General features: G+C 44.0%; 1 protein-coding gene across 5 annotated transcripts in view; it reads left to right on the top strand.

Annotated features, from left to right (window-relative positions):
• Nucleotides 1–18494, top strand: part of UBE2V2 (ubiquitin conjugating enzyme E2 V2) — a 49044-nt gene that overhangs the window by 24262 nt on the left and 6288 nt on the right. For all 5 annotated transcript variants that reach the window (XM_045004472.1, XM_045004469.1, XM_045004468.1 and 2 more), the window contains exon 3: nucleotides 5027–5152. In XM_045004472.1, the coding sequence (XP_044860407.1) occupies nucleotides 5027–5152 (126 nt within the window). The remainder of the gene's footprint in view (nucleotides 1–5026; nucleotides 5153–18494) is intronic.

The following is an 18494-nucleotide window of genomic DNA, read 5'->3' as shown; positions in this document are numbered from 1 at the left end:
TGGTGTATCCATGAGTTGGTGAACAATCAGGTATCGGTAGCCTCTGCCAGGGTGGCTCTGCTGATTAACAAAGCCATTATGGAGCTGGATCAAGGGGCTGTGGCAGACACCATCTTCTTTTATCTCCCATAGCAAAGTGAGCTGAAAGGAGATACTACATCCCCTCTAAGGGATCTAGAATATTTGTACCCTCCTCCAGCTTCTTTGATGGTGGTGGCTGCTAACAAATGGGAAAGATAGAGGACACCAAGCATCAATGCTGAAAGGCAAAGAGGCTAGACTTTTTTGGATGCAAACTTTATTCTGTAAGGAGTCTGCAGTTTAGGATTATGAAGTAATAGGCACTCCTGAGCCACTATGACTTTACCTTCTGGGAGAACTTTGTAAAATTTAAAAGCAAGCTACCAGAGGACTGTAGGCAGAAGTTTGCAGTAATGGTGGATGAGGGCAAGCTGGTTGCCATAACTGCTCTCCAGGACAGTTACAGTCATCTGGGCTTCCCCAAGAAGTCCAGCAGACCATCTAGGACTTCCCTTTTGAAGGTCCCTCTGTGTTTTTGGATAAGATGGACAGTAGGCTCCATAGCCTAAAAGATTCCGGGCAACATCACACTCTCTTGGAATCTGTACTCCAGCAACAAAGAGGAAGCAGTTCCATCCTCAACATCCATACAGACACCAGGACTTTCCTCCCTGGTTTCAAAATCCACTGAGGAGAAAGGGAAGGAGTTATAGGGGATGACATTCTCTGCCCTCCTCTTTAGCATCAGCGGGCTCATCCCATCCAGCCGCCTCATCCAAACAGACATTTTGATGTGTTACTCAAGGGCAATGTATCAGTTACTGTAGTTCCATCTGTTTCCCACCTTGTGTTTACAAATTGCTTATTCCACTTCCTATGTGGGCCCAAGCACTTAACATTGGATTGGTGGGTTTTAAGCACAGTGGAACTAGGATATGCCCTCTCGTTCATTTCTACCACTCTTTTCCCTCCCCCTTCCCCATCCCTCTTCAGGGACAACTCTCACAGAATTGTCCTTCAGCAGGAGGTCCAATCACTACTTCAGGTAAAAGCCATAGAGGAAGTCCCATTGTGCCTTAGGGAGAAAAGTGTCTATTCCCACTACTTTCTGATCTCCAAAGCAAGGGGAGGTCTCAGGCCTATTGTAGATCTAAGAGAGTTGAACAAAATAAAATTCTGCATGGTTACCCTAGTCTTGATTATTCCCTCCCTGGAACAGGGAGACTGCTATGCTGCCCTTGACTTCAAGGACACTTACTTCCATGTCGCAGTATGACGCAACCATTGGACGTTTCTCAGATTTGTGGTAAATAGGGCCTATTATAAGGTAATAATTGGAGATATATACCAATCTCCTAGAACTGGAAGGGACCTTGAAAGGTCATCGATTCCAGCCCCCTGCCTTCACTAGCAGGACCAATTTTTGCCCCAGATCCCTAAGTGGCCTCCTCAAGGATTGAACTCACAACCCTGGGTTTAGCAGGCCAATGCTCAAACCACTGAGCTATCCCCCCCCGTTCAGTGCTCTCATTTGATCTCTGTCTTTCCTTGGATGTTCATAAAATGTATGGCAATGGCAGCAGCAAATATATGAAAATCAGGAGTCCACATGTTCCCTTACGTGGACAACTGGTTGATCAGAGGTCAGTACAAGGCTCAGGTGTTATCTAGTATATCTACAGTCCTGCCCACATTCGATGCACTGGGGCTCCTAGTAAATTGGGACAAATCAATTCTAAAACTTGTACAGAGGAAAGAGTTTATTGGAGTTCTTAGACTCCACAAAGGCCATGTCCTTGCTGCCATAATCCTGATTCGAAGCACTATGGGGCTTGGTGCTGCAGCTGAAAGCTATCACCACAGCATGCAGCTGCCTCAACCTTGTGAGTTACATGGCAGTGTATACATATGTGGTTCAACTTGCCAAGCTGCAGGCATGGCAAGCGTTGGTATATGCCCCAAGTCGTTGTCATTTGGACAATGTGGTTTGAGTGCCAAAGTCAGTTTTGTCATTTTTTGGATTGGTGGATGGACTTCTGAAAGTCTGAGGGTGGGGGCCTTTATCCCATGGCTACCACTTAAACCTCACTTTAATCACAGACACAATCAGCCCTGGGTTTGGGGACCCATATGGGGTCCCTGCAGCATCAAGGTCTCTGGTTGCCTCAGGATCTAATGGCTCATATAAATGTCTGGGAATTGAGAGCTGTACAACTAGCTTGTTAAGCTTTCCTCCTACATACAGCAGGGAAGAACTTGTTAATTCTAACAGACAGCTCTGCGACAATGTCTTGCATAAACAGAGCTGCGTAAACTATACTCTTCCCTATGCCAGGAGGCAGATTGTCTCTGGGATTCTTGCATAACCAATTCAATTAATCTCAGGGCTGATTACCTTCGAGGGAAGCAGAACATGTTGGCAGATCGACTGACCAGGACCTTCTCCGATCACCACGAGCAGTTTTAATGCCCAGACGTAATCAGATCCATCTTCCAGTTCTGGAGGATTCCCCAGGTGGACCTGTTTGCAACAGAGTCCAACAGAAAATGCCATCATTTTTGTTCCTGGGAAGTTGTCAGCCCAGGCTCATTGACAGATGCTTTTCTGCTACCCTGGAAGGACCTCCTCCTGTATGACTTCCCTCCGATTCCCTTGCTGCCCAGGGTCTTGTTCAAAGTCAAACAAGACCATGCTCATCTCACCCTTATAGCACTGGCTTGTCAACACTGTTATTTGATCCTGCTGACCTTGTCAGTCAACCCTCTACTGTCCTGCAGGATCCAGACTTGCTTTCTCAGGATCACCGTTACATGCTCCATCCCAACCTGCGAGACTTCCACCAGATTGTGTGAATGGTTAATGCCTTTGGAGAGATCCTGATCTAAGGATGTCCTGGAAGTGCTTCTATATTGTGGAAATCCCTCAAATAGGGGTACTTACATGCATAAATGGAAGTGCTTTTCCATTTGGTCCCAGAAGAAAGGCATACCCCAGCATATACCTCTGAGCCTCGTACTTAACTATCTTCTATACCTAAAACATCAAAGTTTGCCATCTGGCAGCTATCTAAGCCTTCCAGAGCTCGGTGGATAGTAGATTCCTTTTCTCCAAACCCATCACTACCAGTTTCCTAAAGGGCTTGATCAGATTGTACCCACATGTGCAAGATCCTATACCTCCATGGGATTTGAACTTCGTCCTAGCAGTTAATGGGACCACCTTTTGAACCCCTTGCAACTTGCTCTTTGCTCCAGCTCTCCATAGAGGTAGCATTTTTAGTTGCCATTTCCTCAGCAGAAGGATGGGCAAGTTGAGAGCCCTAGTGTCAGACCCTCCTGTCATAAGGATAAAATTTATCTGCCCTCACCCAAAATTTCTCGAAAAGATAGTCTCTAATTTTCATGTGAACTAGGAAATCTGTTTGTCAGCGTTCTTCCCGAAACCTTGTGTGCATAGAGGTGAGAGGAGACTTCATTGGATGTGAGAAGGGCTTTAGCTTTCTACCTTGAGTGTACTAAGTCCTATAGATCTTCCACACAGTTGTTTGTTGCAGTTATGGACAGGGCTAAGGGCCAACCAGTTTCCACTCAGAGAATCTCATCTTTGATCTCCTTGTGCATTTGTTTATGCTACTAGCTGGCTAATATAGCCCTCCCCCCGCCCCATTTAGAGTATTGGTGCATTCTACTGGAGCACAGGCAACTTCAGTGGCTTTCTTGGCACAAGTGCTGATCATAGTCATTTGTAAAGCACTGTCCTGGTCATCAGTCCATACTTCTTTCTTCTCAGTATGCCATTTCCTTTCAGTCCAGGGCCAATGCTAATTTCAGGCGAGTTGTCCCATAATCACTGTTCAGGTAGATTCTGAGCCCACCTCCATGTTTGTCTGCTTGTGAGTCACCTACAGTGGAATGGACATGTATAAGCACCCAAATTTAAAAAATGTTACCCATCTTTCTGTAGCTGATGTTCTTGGAGATGAGTTGCACATGATGATGACAGGTTGTGGAATGGACCTCCTCCTCAGAGTCTACCTGGTACACAGGAACTGAGGAGGGTCGGGGGTGGCTCCTCTTATATGAGCATGCAGTGATATGTGATAACAGAGGGTGCTTGAGCTGCCCCGATGGGTACGGCTGAGGGGAAAAGTTCTCAGACAACTGCAAGGTGTGAACATGTGGAATGGACATATGCAGGACATGTCGAAGAACAACAGTAGGTAACTAGTTTTTACAGAAAGCAGCTGCTTCCATGATTGCTCCTGTGTAGAGGAGAAAGGGAGAGTTGGTTGCCAGAGTGAGGCGCAACTGAATGTCATAGCATATAAATCCTTTCATAATCTAGCCCTGAGTACTTGATCATGTCCTCTTTGGCAGTTGGATTGGTTTTCTTTTTTCTATGTTCAGGCAGAGCTTTCTTGCTCATAAGCCATAAATTGTGGAATTTGTTCATGGAGTTGTTCTACCATAGTTACTTCTTAACTGCTTCTACAGGATTTGTTGTAAGTTCCATTTATTTTGGTCTTTGTTCTTGACTGTTTCTAGGCTTTTCTCCTTTTTGTTTTATTTTCATCTATCTCTTCCCCTGTCCTGATCTTTGCTGCCTTAGAGGATTTACCTTTTGGTAGGGGTGGTTTGCCTGATGGTTTAGGTTTGCCTTTGTGCCAGAGTTCAGGGATGGGGAGGAAGTGTGTGGCTTAGCTTTTCTCTGTATAGTTTTTTTTTTTTAAATGTCTTTTTTGTTTGTCTTTTGTATGTGGTGCTTGTGATACTATAATAGGTGCCTTTTTAGCACATTGATCAGCTAATCAAGATAACTGAGGCATTGATGTGTCAAAAAGTAAGCAAAGGCATCAATTGTAAAATAATAAAAACAGAGTTAAAATCATCCCATTACATACTCCCTCTCCCTAAACCAGCTTAGCTATGTTTGTGTTTCTCTAAAGTACTTTTTAAATAACAACTTTCAGTAAGCTGCATTAATCTTTTTGTTTTTTCTTTTTAGACAAACTATGAAAACAGAATATACAGTCTGAAAGTAGAGTGTGGTCCTAAATACCCAGAAGCACCTCCAACAGTTAGATTTGTAACTAAAATTAATATGAATGGAATAAATAATTCCAATGGAATGGTAAGTTCACATGGTAAAACCAACCTCCTCGTTATTCTGTACTCTGCAATTATTTATAGTAAAAATTCCATTGAGCGTTATGGGTGGGTGGGAAAGAGCCTTCATAGTTAAATGGTACATTATAAACGATCATTTGTTTAAACAAATAATTTAATTTGTGATTATTTGGCTTGCAAACAATGTACAAGTATAAATTGAAGCTTTTCTTTTTAAGTTGAGTAAAACAGCTTTGTGTTTAAGCTGCTCCTTTACAGTATTCCTCTTCAGTGAGGCTTGCGTTTACCTAAGAATATGGAATGCTGTACTGTTCAAGACTTTGGATATCTACCTTACCTAACCACTAAGGACCATTTAAATCTCTCTGAACAGTTTTGGCTATTGCTTCCAGCTAATGCAAGTCATTAATTATAAATTACTTTTTGTTACTCTTGACATTTTGAATTTGGGGAGTACTGAGAATGAAATTGCAGTCTTTAAATATGTTCTTATTTGCTAGCTAAGAGACTCCAGATGAAGTTCTAAACTTAACATGCAGTTTTGTTTTGAAAATTGGGGGCCTCTCAATAAATTCCATATCAAATGTGCATGGATTACACATGGCTGGACAGTCACTACGCAAAAGAGTAAGTGAAGTGGTTTGTGAAAGACCAACGCAATCCCATTGACAAATTGATAATCCAGGAGAAACCTTGAAACTGACTATACAAAGTGCTATCAGAGTAAAATAAAAAAAAATAGCATTTTTTTTCTTGTTTCTATCATAGGTGTTGTTTGTAGGAGAAAATATTTCATATAGAAGGATGTGTTTTCTCTTTGCTGACAGCGTCCTTTTATTGTCCTGGGTCACAGAATAGTGGTAATCTGTGTTTATACAAACGAAGACAGCACTCCTGCAACTGGATTAGCATTGATAGTTCCCAATACCATTGCATTGCCCACCGATGTCAATATGACTTGCCTGTACAGGGCCAGTGCCTAAATAGGAGTTGGGTTTAGTAAACTCAACTGTTTTTGTTGAACAAAATTACAAACAACAACAAAATTAAGAGGTCTTCCTGGTGAACTGCAAAATTGCTGCAACGCCTATGTGGGACTGTAAATAGTAGACTACAGAACCCACTAGCAAGCTTGAAGGTCTCCCTGCCTGAAGGTCACTTTTTCAGGTATAGTAACTCATCTCTAATAGGTTTCAGAGTGGTAGCCGTGTTAGTCTGTATCAGCAAAAAGAATGAGGAGTACTTGTGGCACCTTAGAGACTAACAAATTTATTTGGGCATAAGCTTTTGTGGGCTAAAACCCACTTAATCGGATGCATGCAGTGGAAAATACAGTAGGAAGATATATATATATATATATATATACACACAGAGAACATGAAAAAATGAGGGTTGCCATACTAACTCGAACGAGACTACTCAATTAAGGTGGGCTATTATCAGCAGGAGAAAAAAAATGTTTGTGGTGATAATCAGGATGGCCCATTTCAAACAGTTGACAAGAAGGTGAGAATAACAGTAGGGGAAAAATTAGCATGGGGAAATAGTTTTTAGTTTGTGTATCCACTCCCAGTCTTTATTCAAGCCTAATTTAATTTCCACACAAAGATGGACTACAAGCCATCAGGAACAGTATCCCTGATAACGTCATGGCAAACCTGGTGGCTGAACTTTGTGACTTTGTCCTCACCCACAATTATTTCACATTTGGGGACAATATATACCTTCAAGTCAGCGGCACTGCTATGGGTACCCGCATGGCCCCACAGTATACCAACATATTTTGGCTGACTTAGAACAACGCTTCCTCAGCTCTGGCCCCCTAATGCCCCTACTCTACTTGTACTACATTGATGACATCTTCATCATCTGGACCCATGGGAAAGAAGCCCTTGAGGAATTCCAGAATGATTTCAACAGTTTCCATCCCACCATCAACCTCAGCCTGGACCAGTGCACATGAGATCCACTTCCTGGACATTACAGTGCTAACAAATAATGGTCACATAAACACCACCCTATACCGGAAATGTACTGACCGCTATACTTACCTACATGCCTCCAGCTTTCAACCAGACCACATCACACGATCCATTGTCTACAGCCAAGCTCTAAGATACAACCTCATTTGCTCCAATCCCTCAGACAGAGACAAACACCTACAAGATCTCTATCAAGTGTTCTTAAAACTACAGTACTCACCTGCTGAAGTGAAGAAACAGATTGACAGAGCCAGAAGTCACCTACTACAGGATAGGCCCAGCAAAGAAAGTAACAAACCGCCACTAGCTGTCACCTTCAGCCCCCAACTAAAACCTCTCCAGCGCATCATCAAGGATCTACAACCTATCCTGAAGGATGATCCCTCACTCTCACAGACCTTGGGAGACAGGCCAGTCCTCGCCTACAGACAGCCCCCGAACCTGAAGCAAATACTCACTCACCAGCAACCACACACCATACAACAAAAACACTAACCCAGGAACTTATCCTTGCAACAAAGCCCATTGCCAACTCTGTCCACATATCTATTCAAGTGACACCATCATAGCACCTAATCACATCAGCCACACCATCAGGGGCTCGTTCACCTGCACATCTACCAATGTGATATGTGCCATCATGTGCCAGCAATGCCCCTATGCCATGTACATTGGCGAGGCTGGACAGTCACTACGCAAAAGAGTAAATGGACACAAATCAGATATCAAGAATTATAACATTCAAAAACCAGTCAGAGAACATTTCAACCTCCCTGGACACTCAGTTACAGACCTAAAAGTCGCAATTCTTCAACAACAAAACTTCAAAAATAGACTCCAGCGAGAAACTGCAGAACTGGAATTAATTTGCAAACTGGACACCATTAAATTAGGCTTAAATAAAGACTGGGAGTGGATGGGTCATTACACAAACTAAAACCTATTTGCCCATGCTAATTTTTCCCCTACTGTTACTCACACCGTCTTGTCAACTGTTTGAAATGGGCCATCTGGATTATCTCTACAGAAGTTTTTTTTCCTCCTGCTGATAATAGCCACCTTAATTGAGTAGTTTCGTTAGAGTTGGTATGGCAACCCCCATTTTTTTCATGTTCTCTGTGTAGATCTATCTTCCTACTGTATTTTCCACTGCGTGCATCTGATGAAGTGGGTTTTAACCCAAGAAAGCTTATGCCTAAATAAATTTAGTCTCTAAGGTACCGCAAGTACTCTCTAATAGTCCATTTGGGGACTAGAGATTTTCCCTTACATAAGAATGTCAGTATTGGGTCAGACCAGTGGTCTATCTGGCCCATATCCAGTCTTCCAACTGTGGCTGCTGCCACATGCTTTAGAGGGAATGAATGGAACAGGGCAATTATTGAATGATCCATCCCCTATTATCCAATCCCAGCTTCTGGCCTCAGAGGTTTAGCGACTCCCAGAGCATTGGGTGGCTAATAGGTCCATCAATGGCTATCTTCCATGAATTTACCTAATTCTCTTTTTTGAACCCAGTTATACTTTTGGCCTTCACAATATCCCCTGACAAGTTCCACAGGTTGACAGTGTGTGCGGTGTGAAGAAGTATTTCCTTTTGTTGCTTTTTAATTTCATGGGGTGACCCTTGGTTCTTGTGTTATGTGAAGAAGTAAACACTTCCTTATTCACTTTCTCCACACCATTCATGATGTTATAGACCAGTGGTTTTCAAACTGCAGGGTTGCGGAATGTAAAGCACTTGGTCGTGGCAGCTCTGGTCAGCACTGCTGACCGGGCCATTAAAAGTCCTGTCAGCAGTGCTGCCTGGCTAAGGCAGACTAGTCCCTACCTGTTCTGACACTGTGGTGCATCCTGGAAGTGGCCAGCAGCAGGTCCGGCTCCTAGGCAGGAGGACCATGGTGCTCTGCATGCTGCCCCCATCCCAAGCACTGGCTCCGCACTCTCATTGACCGGGAATTGGCCACTGGGAGCTGGGGGAGGTGGTCTGTGGGCGAGAGCTGCGCAGAGCCACTTGCGCGCCTCTGCCTAGGAGCTGGACCTGCTGCTGGCCGCTTCCAGGGCACAGCGTGGTCTACAGTGCCAGGACAGGCAGGAAGCCTGCCTTAGCACCCCCGCTGCACCGCTGATCGAGAGCAGCCCACACCCTCATCCCTGACCCCACCCTGCAGCCCTCACCCCCACACACCAACCCTCTGCCCCAGCTGTGAGTCCCTCCCACACTCCAAAACCCTCATCACCAGCTCCGTTGGGTCACGGGCATCAACAATCTTCAACTGGGTCGCTAGGAAAAAAAAGGTTGAAAACCATAGACCTTGCTCATAGCCCCACTTAATCATCTCTTTTGCTAGCTGAAAAGCCCCAGTTTTTTTAATCTCCTCATATGGAAGTTGTTTCATGCCCCTAATAATTTTTGTTGCCCTTGCCTCTACCTTTTTCCATTTTAATATATCTGTTTTTGAGATGAGGTGACCAGAACTACACGTAGTATTCAAAGTGTGGGTGTACCATAGATTTACATGATTATGATATTAACTGTCCTATTATCTTTCCCTTTTCTAATGGTTCCTAACATTGTTAGCTTTTTCGACTGCCGCTGCATCTTGAGCAGATGTTTTCAGAGAACTATGCACAATGACTCCAAGATCTTTCTTGAGTGGTAACTGCTAATTTAGACCCCATCATTTTGTATGTGTAGTTGAGATTGTTTGTTTTGTTTTTCCAATATGCATTACTTTGCATTTATCAACATTGAATTTCATGTGCCATTTTGTTGCCCAGTTACCCAGTTTTGTGAAATCCCTTTAACTCTTTGCAATCTCTTTTGGATTTAATTATCTTGAATAATTTTATATAATCTGCAAACTTTGCCACCTCACTGTTTACCCCTTTTTCCAGATCACTTTTGAACATGTAGAGCAGCACTGGTCCCAGTACATAGCCTTGGGAGACCACGCTATTTATTACTCTCCATTGTGAAAATTGACCTTTTATTCCTGCTAGGGCTGTCAACTGATTAAAAAGAGTAATCACGTGATTAAAAAGAGTAATAGAATACCATTTATTTAAATATTTTTGGATGTTTTCTACATTTTCAAATGTATTAATTTCAATTACAACACAGAATACAAGTGTACAGTGCTCACTTTATATTTATTTTTTATTACAAATATTTGCACTGTAAAAACCAAAAGAAATAGCATTTTTCAAGTCACCTAATACAAGTACTGTAGTGCAAACTCTTTATCATGAAAGTTGAGCTTACAAACATAGAATTATGTACAAAAAAACCTGGGGTCAAAAATAAAACAATGTAAAACTTTAGAGCCTACAAGTCCACTCATTCCTGTTTCTTGTTCAGACAATCACTCAGACAAACAAGTTTGTTTACATTTGCAGAACATAAAGTAGCCCGCTTGTTCACAATATCACCTGAAAGTGAGAACAGGTGTTTGCATGGCACTACTGTAGCCGGCGTTGCAAGATATGTACATGCCAGATGCGCTAAAGATTCGTATGTTCCTTCCTGCTTCATCCACCATTCCAGGTGACATGCGTCCATGCTGATGACGGGTTCTGCTCGATAAGAATCCAAAGCAGTGCAGACCAACACATGTTCATTTTCATTTTCATTTTCTGAGTCAAATGCCACCAGCACAAGGTTAATTTCCTTTTTTGGTGGCTTGGGTTCTGTAGTTTCCGCATTGGAGTGTTGCTCTTTTAAAAGCAGCAAAGAATCCTGTGGCACCTTATAGACTAACAGATGTTTTGCAGCATGAGCTTTCGTGGATGAATGCCCACTTCGTCGGACTCTTGCATCCGCCGAAGTGGGTATTCACCCACGAAAGCTCATGCTGCAAAACGTCTGTTAGTCTATAAGGTGCCACAGGATTCTTTGCTGCTTTTACAGAACCAGACTAACACGGCTACCTCTCTGATATTTGCTCTTTTAAGACTTCTGAAAGCATGTTTTAAACCTCATCCCTCTCAGATTTTGAAAGGCACTTCAGATTCTTAAACCTTGGGTCGAGTGCTGCAGCTATCTTTAGAAATCTTACATTAGTACCTTCGTTGCGTTTTGTGAAATCTGAAGTGAAAGTGTTCTTAAAATGAACAATATGTGCGGAGTTATTCTCCGAGACTACCATAAAATGAAATATATGGTAGAATGCAGGTAAAACCAAACAGGAGACCTACAATTCTCCCCCAAGGAGTTCAGTCACAAATTTAATTAACGCATTCTTTTTTTAACATGCATCATCAGCATGGAAGCATGTCCTCTGGAATGGTGGCCGAAGCATGAAGGAGCATATGAATGTTTAGCATATCGGGCACGTAAATACCTTGCAACGTTGGCTACAAAAGTCCCATGTGAATGCCTGTTCTTATTTTTTCTGACCCCCTCAAAGAATTGTAATAGAGTGGTTTGGCATGATTTCCTTTCACAAAAGCTATTGACTCTTCCTTTACATATTGTATTCATCTGTGTCTGATAATTCTGTTCTTTACTATAGTTTCAAAAAATTTCCCTGATACTGACGTTAGGTTTAGCGGCCTGTAATTGCCAGGATAGCCTCTGGAGCCTTTTAAAAAAATTGGCATTACATTAACTATCTTCCAGTCATCTGGTACAGAGGCTAATTTTAAGTGCTAGGTTACATACCACAGTTAGTAATTCTGCAATTTCATATTTGAGTTCCTTTAAAACCCTTGGGTGAGTCCTGGAAACTTACAGTACTTCAGAGTTGTGTACACCAGAGTTACGAACTGACCAGTAAACCACACGCCTCCTTTGGAGCCAGAAGTAAGCAATCAGTCAGTAGCAGAGACCTCTTCCCTCCCCCCCCCCCCGCCCCTCAAAAATCAAATACATTACAGTATTGTGTTTATTTTTTTTAGTAGTTTACTTTTAAAGGGAAAGCAGCATTTTTCTTCTGCATAATAACATTTCAAAGCTATATTAAGTCAGTGTTCAGTTGTAAACTTTTAAAAGAACAACCATAATGTTTTGTTCAGTTACAAATAATCTCCATTTCTGATGTGCTCATAACTCTGAGGTTCTGTTGAGTTACTGTTTAATTTTATTGATTTGTTCTCAAACCTCTTCTATTGACACCTTAATCTGGAAAAGTTCCTCAGAAGTGGGTATTCACCCACAAAAGCTCATGCTCCAGTATGTCTGTTAGTCTATAAGGTGCCACAGGACTCTTTGCTGCTTTTACAGATCCAGACTAACACGGCTACCCTCAGATGTGGGAATCTCCCTTGTCTTCACTGCAGTGAAGACTGAAGCAAAGAATTAATTTAACTTCTTCACAATGGCCTTGTCTTCCTTGAGTGCTTGTAAACGGCCTGCTGTGCCTCTGGTTGGTTGACTTGGTAATTAGCTCTCCAGCCTCCCTCAGCCAGTGTCTCTTTGCCGCTGGCTCCTGTGTCCCTCCTGGACCCTGGATGACCCTTTCTCTGGGTGCTACCCCCAGGCAGTACCCCCACAGTTTCTGTGGGTCTCCCCACTCAGGGGAACCACCACCCACTATCCCCACCGTGCCTCAGTATTTAGCTACTGCCAGTCACCATCTAGCCCCCACTCACTGAGGCAGACTGCCATGTCTCAGCCATTTATCATAGGCAAGGGGGGTTTGGACCTGCTGCGTTGGCCTACCCGTGGGCTGCCCTCTGCAACCCCAGTACCCAGTTGGCCTTAAACTAGGCCGCAGCCTGGGGTTTTCCAGGCCGGAGCTCCCCAGCTCCCTTGGCCTTCCCCCAGCCCTGTTCCACCCAGGTACCTTCTCAACTCCCTAGCAGCCAGGCCCTTCTCCCTCTACCAACAGAGAGAGCGTGTCTGTGCTCTTGGCTCAAAGCCTTTTTATAGGGGCTGGCTGTGGTCTGTTTGGGGCATGGCTCCCAGCTGTGCCTACTTCCCCAGTCAGCCTGGGAGCTGCTTGCCCCAGCCCTCTGTTGGGCTGTTCTAAGCCCCTCAGGGCAGGAGCGGGTGACCACCCCGCTACAATGCTCCTTTAGCACCCTTATCATCCAGTGGCCCCGTGGGTTGTTTGGCAGGCTTCCTGCTTCTGATGTATATAAAACAATTTTTGCTGTTAGTTTGTCTCTTTTGCTAGTTTCTCTTCAAATACATTTTTGGCCTGTCTAATTTTATACTTCACTTGCCAGAGTTTGTTCCTTTCTATTTTTCTCAGAAGGATTTGACTTCCAATTTTTATAGGATGCTTTTTGTCTGTGTCTTTTTTTTTTTTAACTCTGTTGTTCAGCCATGGTGGCATTTTTTTGGTCCTCTTACAATTTTTTTTTAATTTGGGGTATACATTTTAATTTGTGCCTCTATTATGGTGTTTTTAAAACTCTTTTGACTGTTCCTTTTAATTTCCATTAAACCAGCTTCCTCGTTTTTTTTGGTAGTTCCCCTTTTTGAAAATAAATGCTACTATGGTGGGCTTCTTTGGTATCCTTCCCGCCTCCCCCCCAAGATGTAATTAAATGTAACATTATTGTCGCTATTACTGAGCTGTTGAGCTATATTCACCTTTTGGACCAGAACATGTGCCATTTAGGACTAAATCAAAAATTGCCTCTACCCTTGTGGGTTCCAGGACTAGCTGCTCCAAGAAATAGCCATTAATGGTGTCTAGAACTTTTATCTCTACATCCTGTCCATAGGTGACATGTACCTAATCAATATGGGGATAGTTAAAATCCTCCATTATTACTGTGTTTTCTATTTTTGTGGCACTTCAAACCTCCCGGAGCATTTCACAATGACCATAAGAACATAAGAGAGGCCGTACCGGGTCAGACCAAAGGTCCATCTAGCCCAGTATCTGTCTACTGACAGTGGCCAATGCCAGGTGCCCCAGAGGGAGTGAATCTAACAGGCAATGATCAAGTGATCTCTCTCCTGCCATCCATCTCCATCCTCTGACGAACAGAGGCTAGGGACACCATTCTTACCCATCACCATCCTGGTCAAGTGGCCAGTAGTATATTCCTGTTGCTATACTCTTATTTAGGCATGGAATTTCTATCCATAGAGAGTCTATGGAACAGTTTGATTCATTTAAGATTTTTACTGTAATTGACTCTATGCTTTCTTTCACATAGTGCCACTCCCCTACGGGTATGACATACTCTGTCATACCTATATACAGTACACCCACACTATAATGAACCCAGTCCCTGGATCCCATTTCAAGTCTCACTGCTGCAGCAGGAACTGATAGCTGTTCCAGCCTGGCTGTCAGCCCTCGCCGCTGCTGGAGGAGCTGTCAGCCACCCCCCACCTCACTGCACCCAGGTGGTGGGACAAACAAATGGCTTGGATCCCGACGGGTTTGTTATAGTGAGTGTGTACTGTATACAGGAATGACAGAGTATTACCATATACCATTGATTATCATCATTCCACCAAGTTTCTGTGGTGCCTATTATATCAATATCCTCATTTCACACCAGGCATTGAAGGTCACCCAACTTAGTATTTAGACTTCACCAAAGGACCACTGTTTTTTTTTTGTTTTGTTTTGTTTTTCCCCTTACTCATCCTTATGTGTAAATTATGGGTATTTAAAATAGAGAAGTCTTCTCCAAGACAGTAATACTACTGCAGTGTAACAGTGGAGAAAAGCTGGAAGGCACTGAACCGTTTCTACTGGAGGCATGCAGATATTATATTCTGAAATTCTTAGGCTAGTACTGGATCTACTTGAGCTCCTTTATTGAGCAATACAGTGTTCTAATTGCTAAACCTAAACTAGCACTGTAAATAATATTTCAGAAATCCTTCAAAAAGAATCCTTGAAAATAATCGTTTGCATAGCAAACAGTTTTGCTGTACCTCAGAGCGTTTCTGTCTCATAAAAACCAGTATTTGCAACCCAGAAGTATTGCCATTTACCCAAGCTGTGGTGTGGCGCATAATAAACACATGTATAAATAAATGTTGGTATGGGAAGCAGCCAAATTGAAGGTGCCATTCAAAAGAGCTTTACTGTATGATGCTTACAATGTTGTTTTTAGAAATCCTCCCCGTAGTTAAAATAAGTAATGAGCGCCCTTGTTCAGTAATGCAGAACAATATACCTTTCCTGTTTGTCTAGGAATATGTATCTTAGTTTCATATGGCTTATAACAAACTTTTAAGTTAGCTTGTCCAATCTAAATAAAATAGAGCTGGGTGCAGAAAGGTAACTTTGTTTCTTGGAGGATTTAGCTATTTTCAAATTTGATTTCATTCTGTTTCAGAATAAAACCCCAAAATTTTGAAATGCTCTGCAAAAGGGAGGCTGGACCCTAAGCCCTGGGGTCCCCTGAACCATGGACCTTATGTTCTAGGTTCCATAATTCCAAGGCAGTCTACTTGGTGTACTACTGCAGAGCCACTGATCCTAGAAGCTCTAGGGTCTTCTACTCAGAGACAGCGCCTGGCAGACTGTCTTGTAGCCCTGGATCCTGGAATCCCATGATCTGCAGGCAAGCTGGTAGGAAACCAGGCAGGTTTCTGTCAGAATCCTGCCCAGTTTCCAGGGGAACTTTGTTGAATCACCACAACATTTCCATTTCAACAAATTGGGAAATTCTGATGGAAAAACTGTTTTGTTGGAATTTTTCCAACCAGCTCTATAAAATAATCACTTGTAAATAAATGATTTATTTTTTAACTCACCAAATAGCCTCAAGTGGCATTAGGTTGAATTATTGACCAAAATCATTACAAGTGATTCGTTTCTGAAATTTTACTGTTCTTTATGTAATCTGTCAAATTTTTAGTGTGCTCATCACCTTGGTACACAAGTTCACATACAACGCGGTAAAGCTCTGACACGCTGCTCTGAGCAGCATGTTAAGGGGGCTGGGCTGGGGTCGAGGGGTTGGATAAGGGGCAGAGAGTCTCAGGGGCTCCCCCCTGCCCCCCAGGGTCTAGGAGGCAGGAGCTGTGGGGGGTGGGCAATTTTGGGGGCCCTGCAGTCCCAGAGTGGCCCAGGGTATTAGCAGGGGGCTGGGATCAGCCCGCTCTGCTTCCCTCGCCCCAGCCCCAGCCATGTCACTCGGGGGAGGAGGCTTGGGGGAAGGGATTCCCCCCCCCCCGCACTTACCGGCAGCGGCAGAAGTGGAGCAGCCTGGCCCCAGCCCACTCCACCAGCTCCCAGCCGCGACACTCCACTTCCCACCACAGGTGAGTGACCCCCCGCCCCCCAGCGACATGGCTGGGGCTGGGGCAAGGAAAGTGGAGCGGGCTTCCCGCCGCAGGTGAGTGCTGGGGGTGTCCTTTCCCCAACCTCTCCGCACGAGGAAGCGGAGCAGCCCGCTCTACTCTGCCAACTCCCAGCTGTGGCGCTCTGCTTCCTGCCACAGGTGAGTATAGGAGGCATCCTTTACCCAACCTCCCCGTACCGCGCTGTGGCTGGGAGGTGGCGGAGCTGGGGCCACGTTGCTCTGCTTCCCGCCACTGCCGGTGAGTGCCTGGCAGGGGGTGTGGATAGGGGTCAGAGCAGTCAGGGGATAGGGAGCAGGAGGGTTGGGTAGGGGGGTGGGGTCCTGAGGGTGATTAGGGACAGGGCTCTCTGGAGGGGGCAGTCAGGGAACAAGGAACGCCAAAGCTAGTTCGATTATAACGCGGTCTCACCTATAACGCAGTGAGATTTTTTTTTTTTTGTCTCCGAAGGACCGCGTTATATCGGGGTAGAGGTGTATCTTGTCTGATTTATGGCACAACCCTAACCAGAAGTGCTCCATTTCAGTTTTAAGGTGAGAGCATGGTCTGGAAGTTAGAGCACAGGATTGGGAATCTGATGGGGACTTGAGTTCTGTGACTGGCTTTGCCTCTGACTCACTTCTTAACCTTAGATGAGTGACTGAAGTTTCTGCCTTGATTTCCAAATCTATAAAATGGGGATAACATCATCGGGGTGTTGTGAGGATGAGTTAATGTTTGTAAAATCCTCATAAATCCCCAGATTAGGTGGACTGTAGAAGTGTATGTATGTATTTAGTGGATATATATATATATATATATATATTTTTTAGTTAAGTTTTTCTTTTAAAGAAGTCTCAGGCCAGTTTTAGAATCACTAGTTTTAATTTAATAAATGTTGGTTTAGAGAGAGAACACACCTGATGCAGATTATTTTAACAATGTGCATTTGTATTATAAATACATTGTAATTACCAAGAAGGTTAGCTAGATTAGATTGATTAATTGTTTGTATTTTCCAGGAATTCAAATGACCAGCAGCAGTCATCTTTGAAAGATAAAATTCATCCTTTCTTTTAAAAATGGGAGAGTATCTATGCATTATTTCCCTAAATAAGAATTAGGGCCCTACCAACTTCACAGCCATGAAATATGCATCACGGACTATGAAATCTGGTCCTCTCCTCCCCTCCCCCCGGTGAAATTTGGTCTTATGTGCTTTTATACTATACTATACAGATTTCAAAGGGAAGACCAGCGTTTTAAATTTCTGACCTAAAAGGGAGTTGCGGGGGCAGGGGGGTGTCACATGGTCATTTTACGGGGACTTCAGTATTGCCACCCTTACTTCGGAGCTGCCTTCAGATCTGGGCAGCTGGAGAGCAGCAGCTGTTAGCCAGGCACCCAGCTCTGAAGGCAGTGCCCCATCAGCAGCAGCGCAGAAGTAAGGGTGGCAATCCCATACCATGCCACTTTTACTTTTGCACTGCTGCCTTCAGTGCGGGGTGGCCAGTGCAGGGAAGCTGCTCACTGAGGGCCCAGCTCTGCAGGCAGAAGTAAGGATGGCAATACTATACCATGCCATCCTTACTTCTGTGCTGGTGGAGGCTCTGCCTTCGGAGCTGGGCTCCCAGCCAGCAGCCACCACTCTCCAACTGCTCTGAAGGCAGCGCCCTGCCAGCAGCAGTGCAGAAATAAGGGTAGCAGTACTGCAACCTCCCCCCCATCCCCAATAACCATGCAACCCCCCACCTCCAAAACCTTTTTGCGCCAGGACCACTAAAATTACAACACTGTGAAATTTCACATTTAAATAGCTGAAAACATGAAATTTATTTTATATATATATATTTATTTATTTATTTAATTATTTAAAAAATCCTATAACCATGAGATTGACCAAAATGGACCATGACCTTTGGTAGGGCCCTAATAAGAGTGTAACAGGGTCTTTGGCGGCTGAGTGGCCTAGTGGTTACATTGCCTGTCTCTCAACCCCTGCGTGGGCTTAGTAGTTTCACTTATTACGTCCGAGGAAAGGTAGGGGGACCTGGGCTCTCCCTCTCAACCAGGTTCCAGCCCAGGGCCCTATGTGTGTCAACCCCTGAACCGTGGGGTTGGTGTCTCTCCTGGCGGGGGGTCAGAATCTGCTGCCCTGG

This window comes from Mauremys mutica, chromosome 2 (assembly GCF_020497125.1).
Source record: "Mauremys mutica isolate MM-2020 ecotype Southern chromosome 2, ASM2049712v1, whole genome shotgun sequence".
Taxonomy (NCBI): Eukaryota; Metazoa; Chordata; order Testudines; family Geoemydidae; genus Mauremys; species Mauremys mutica.
The sequence above is the reverse complement of the archived record's forward strand: the minus strand, read 5'-3'. Positions and strand labels throughout refer to the sequence as shown.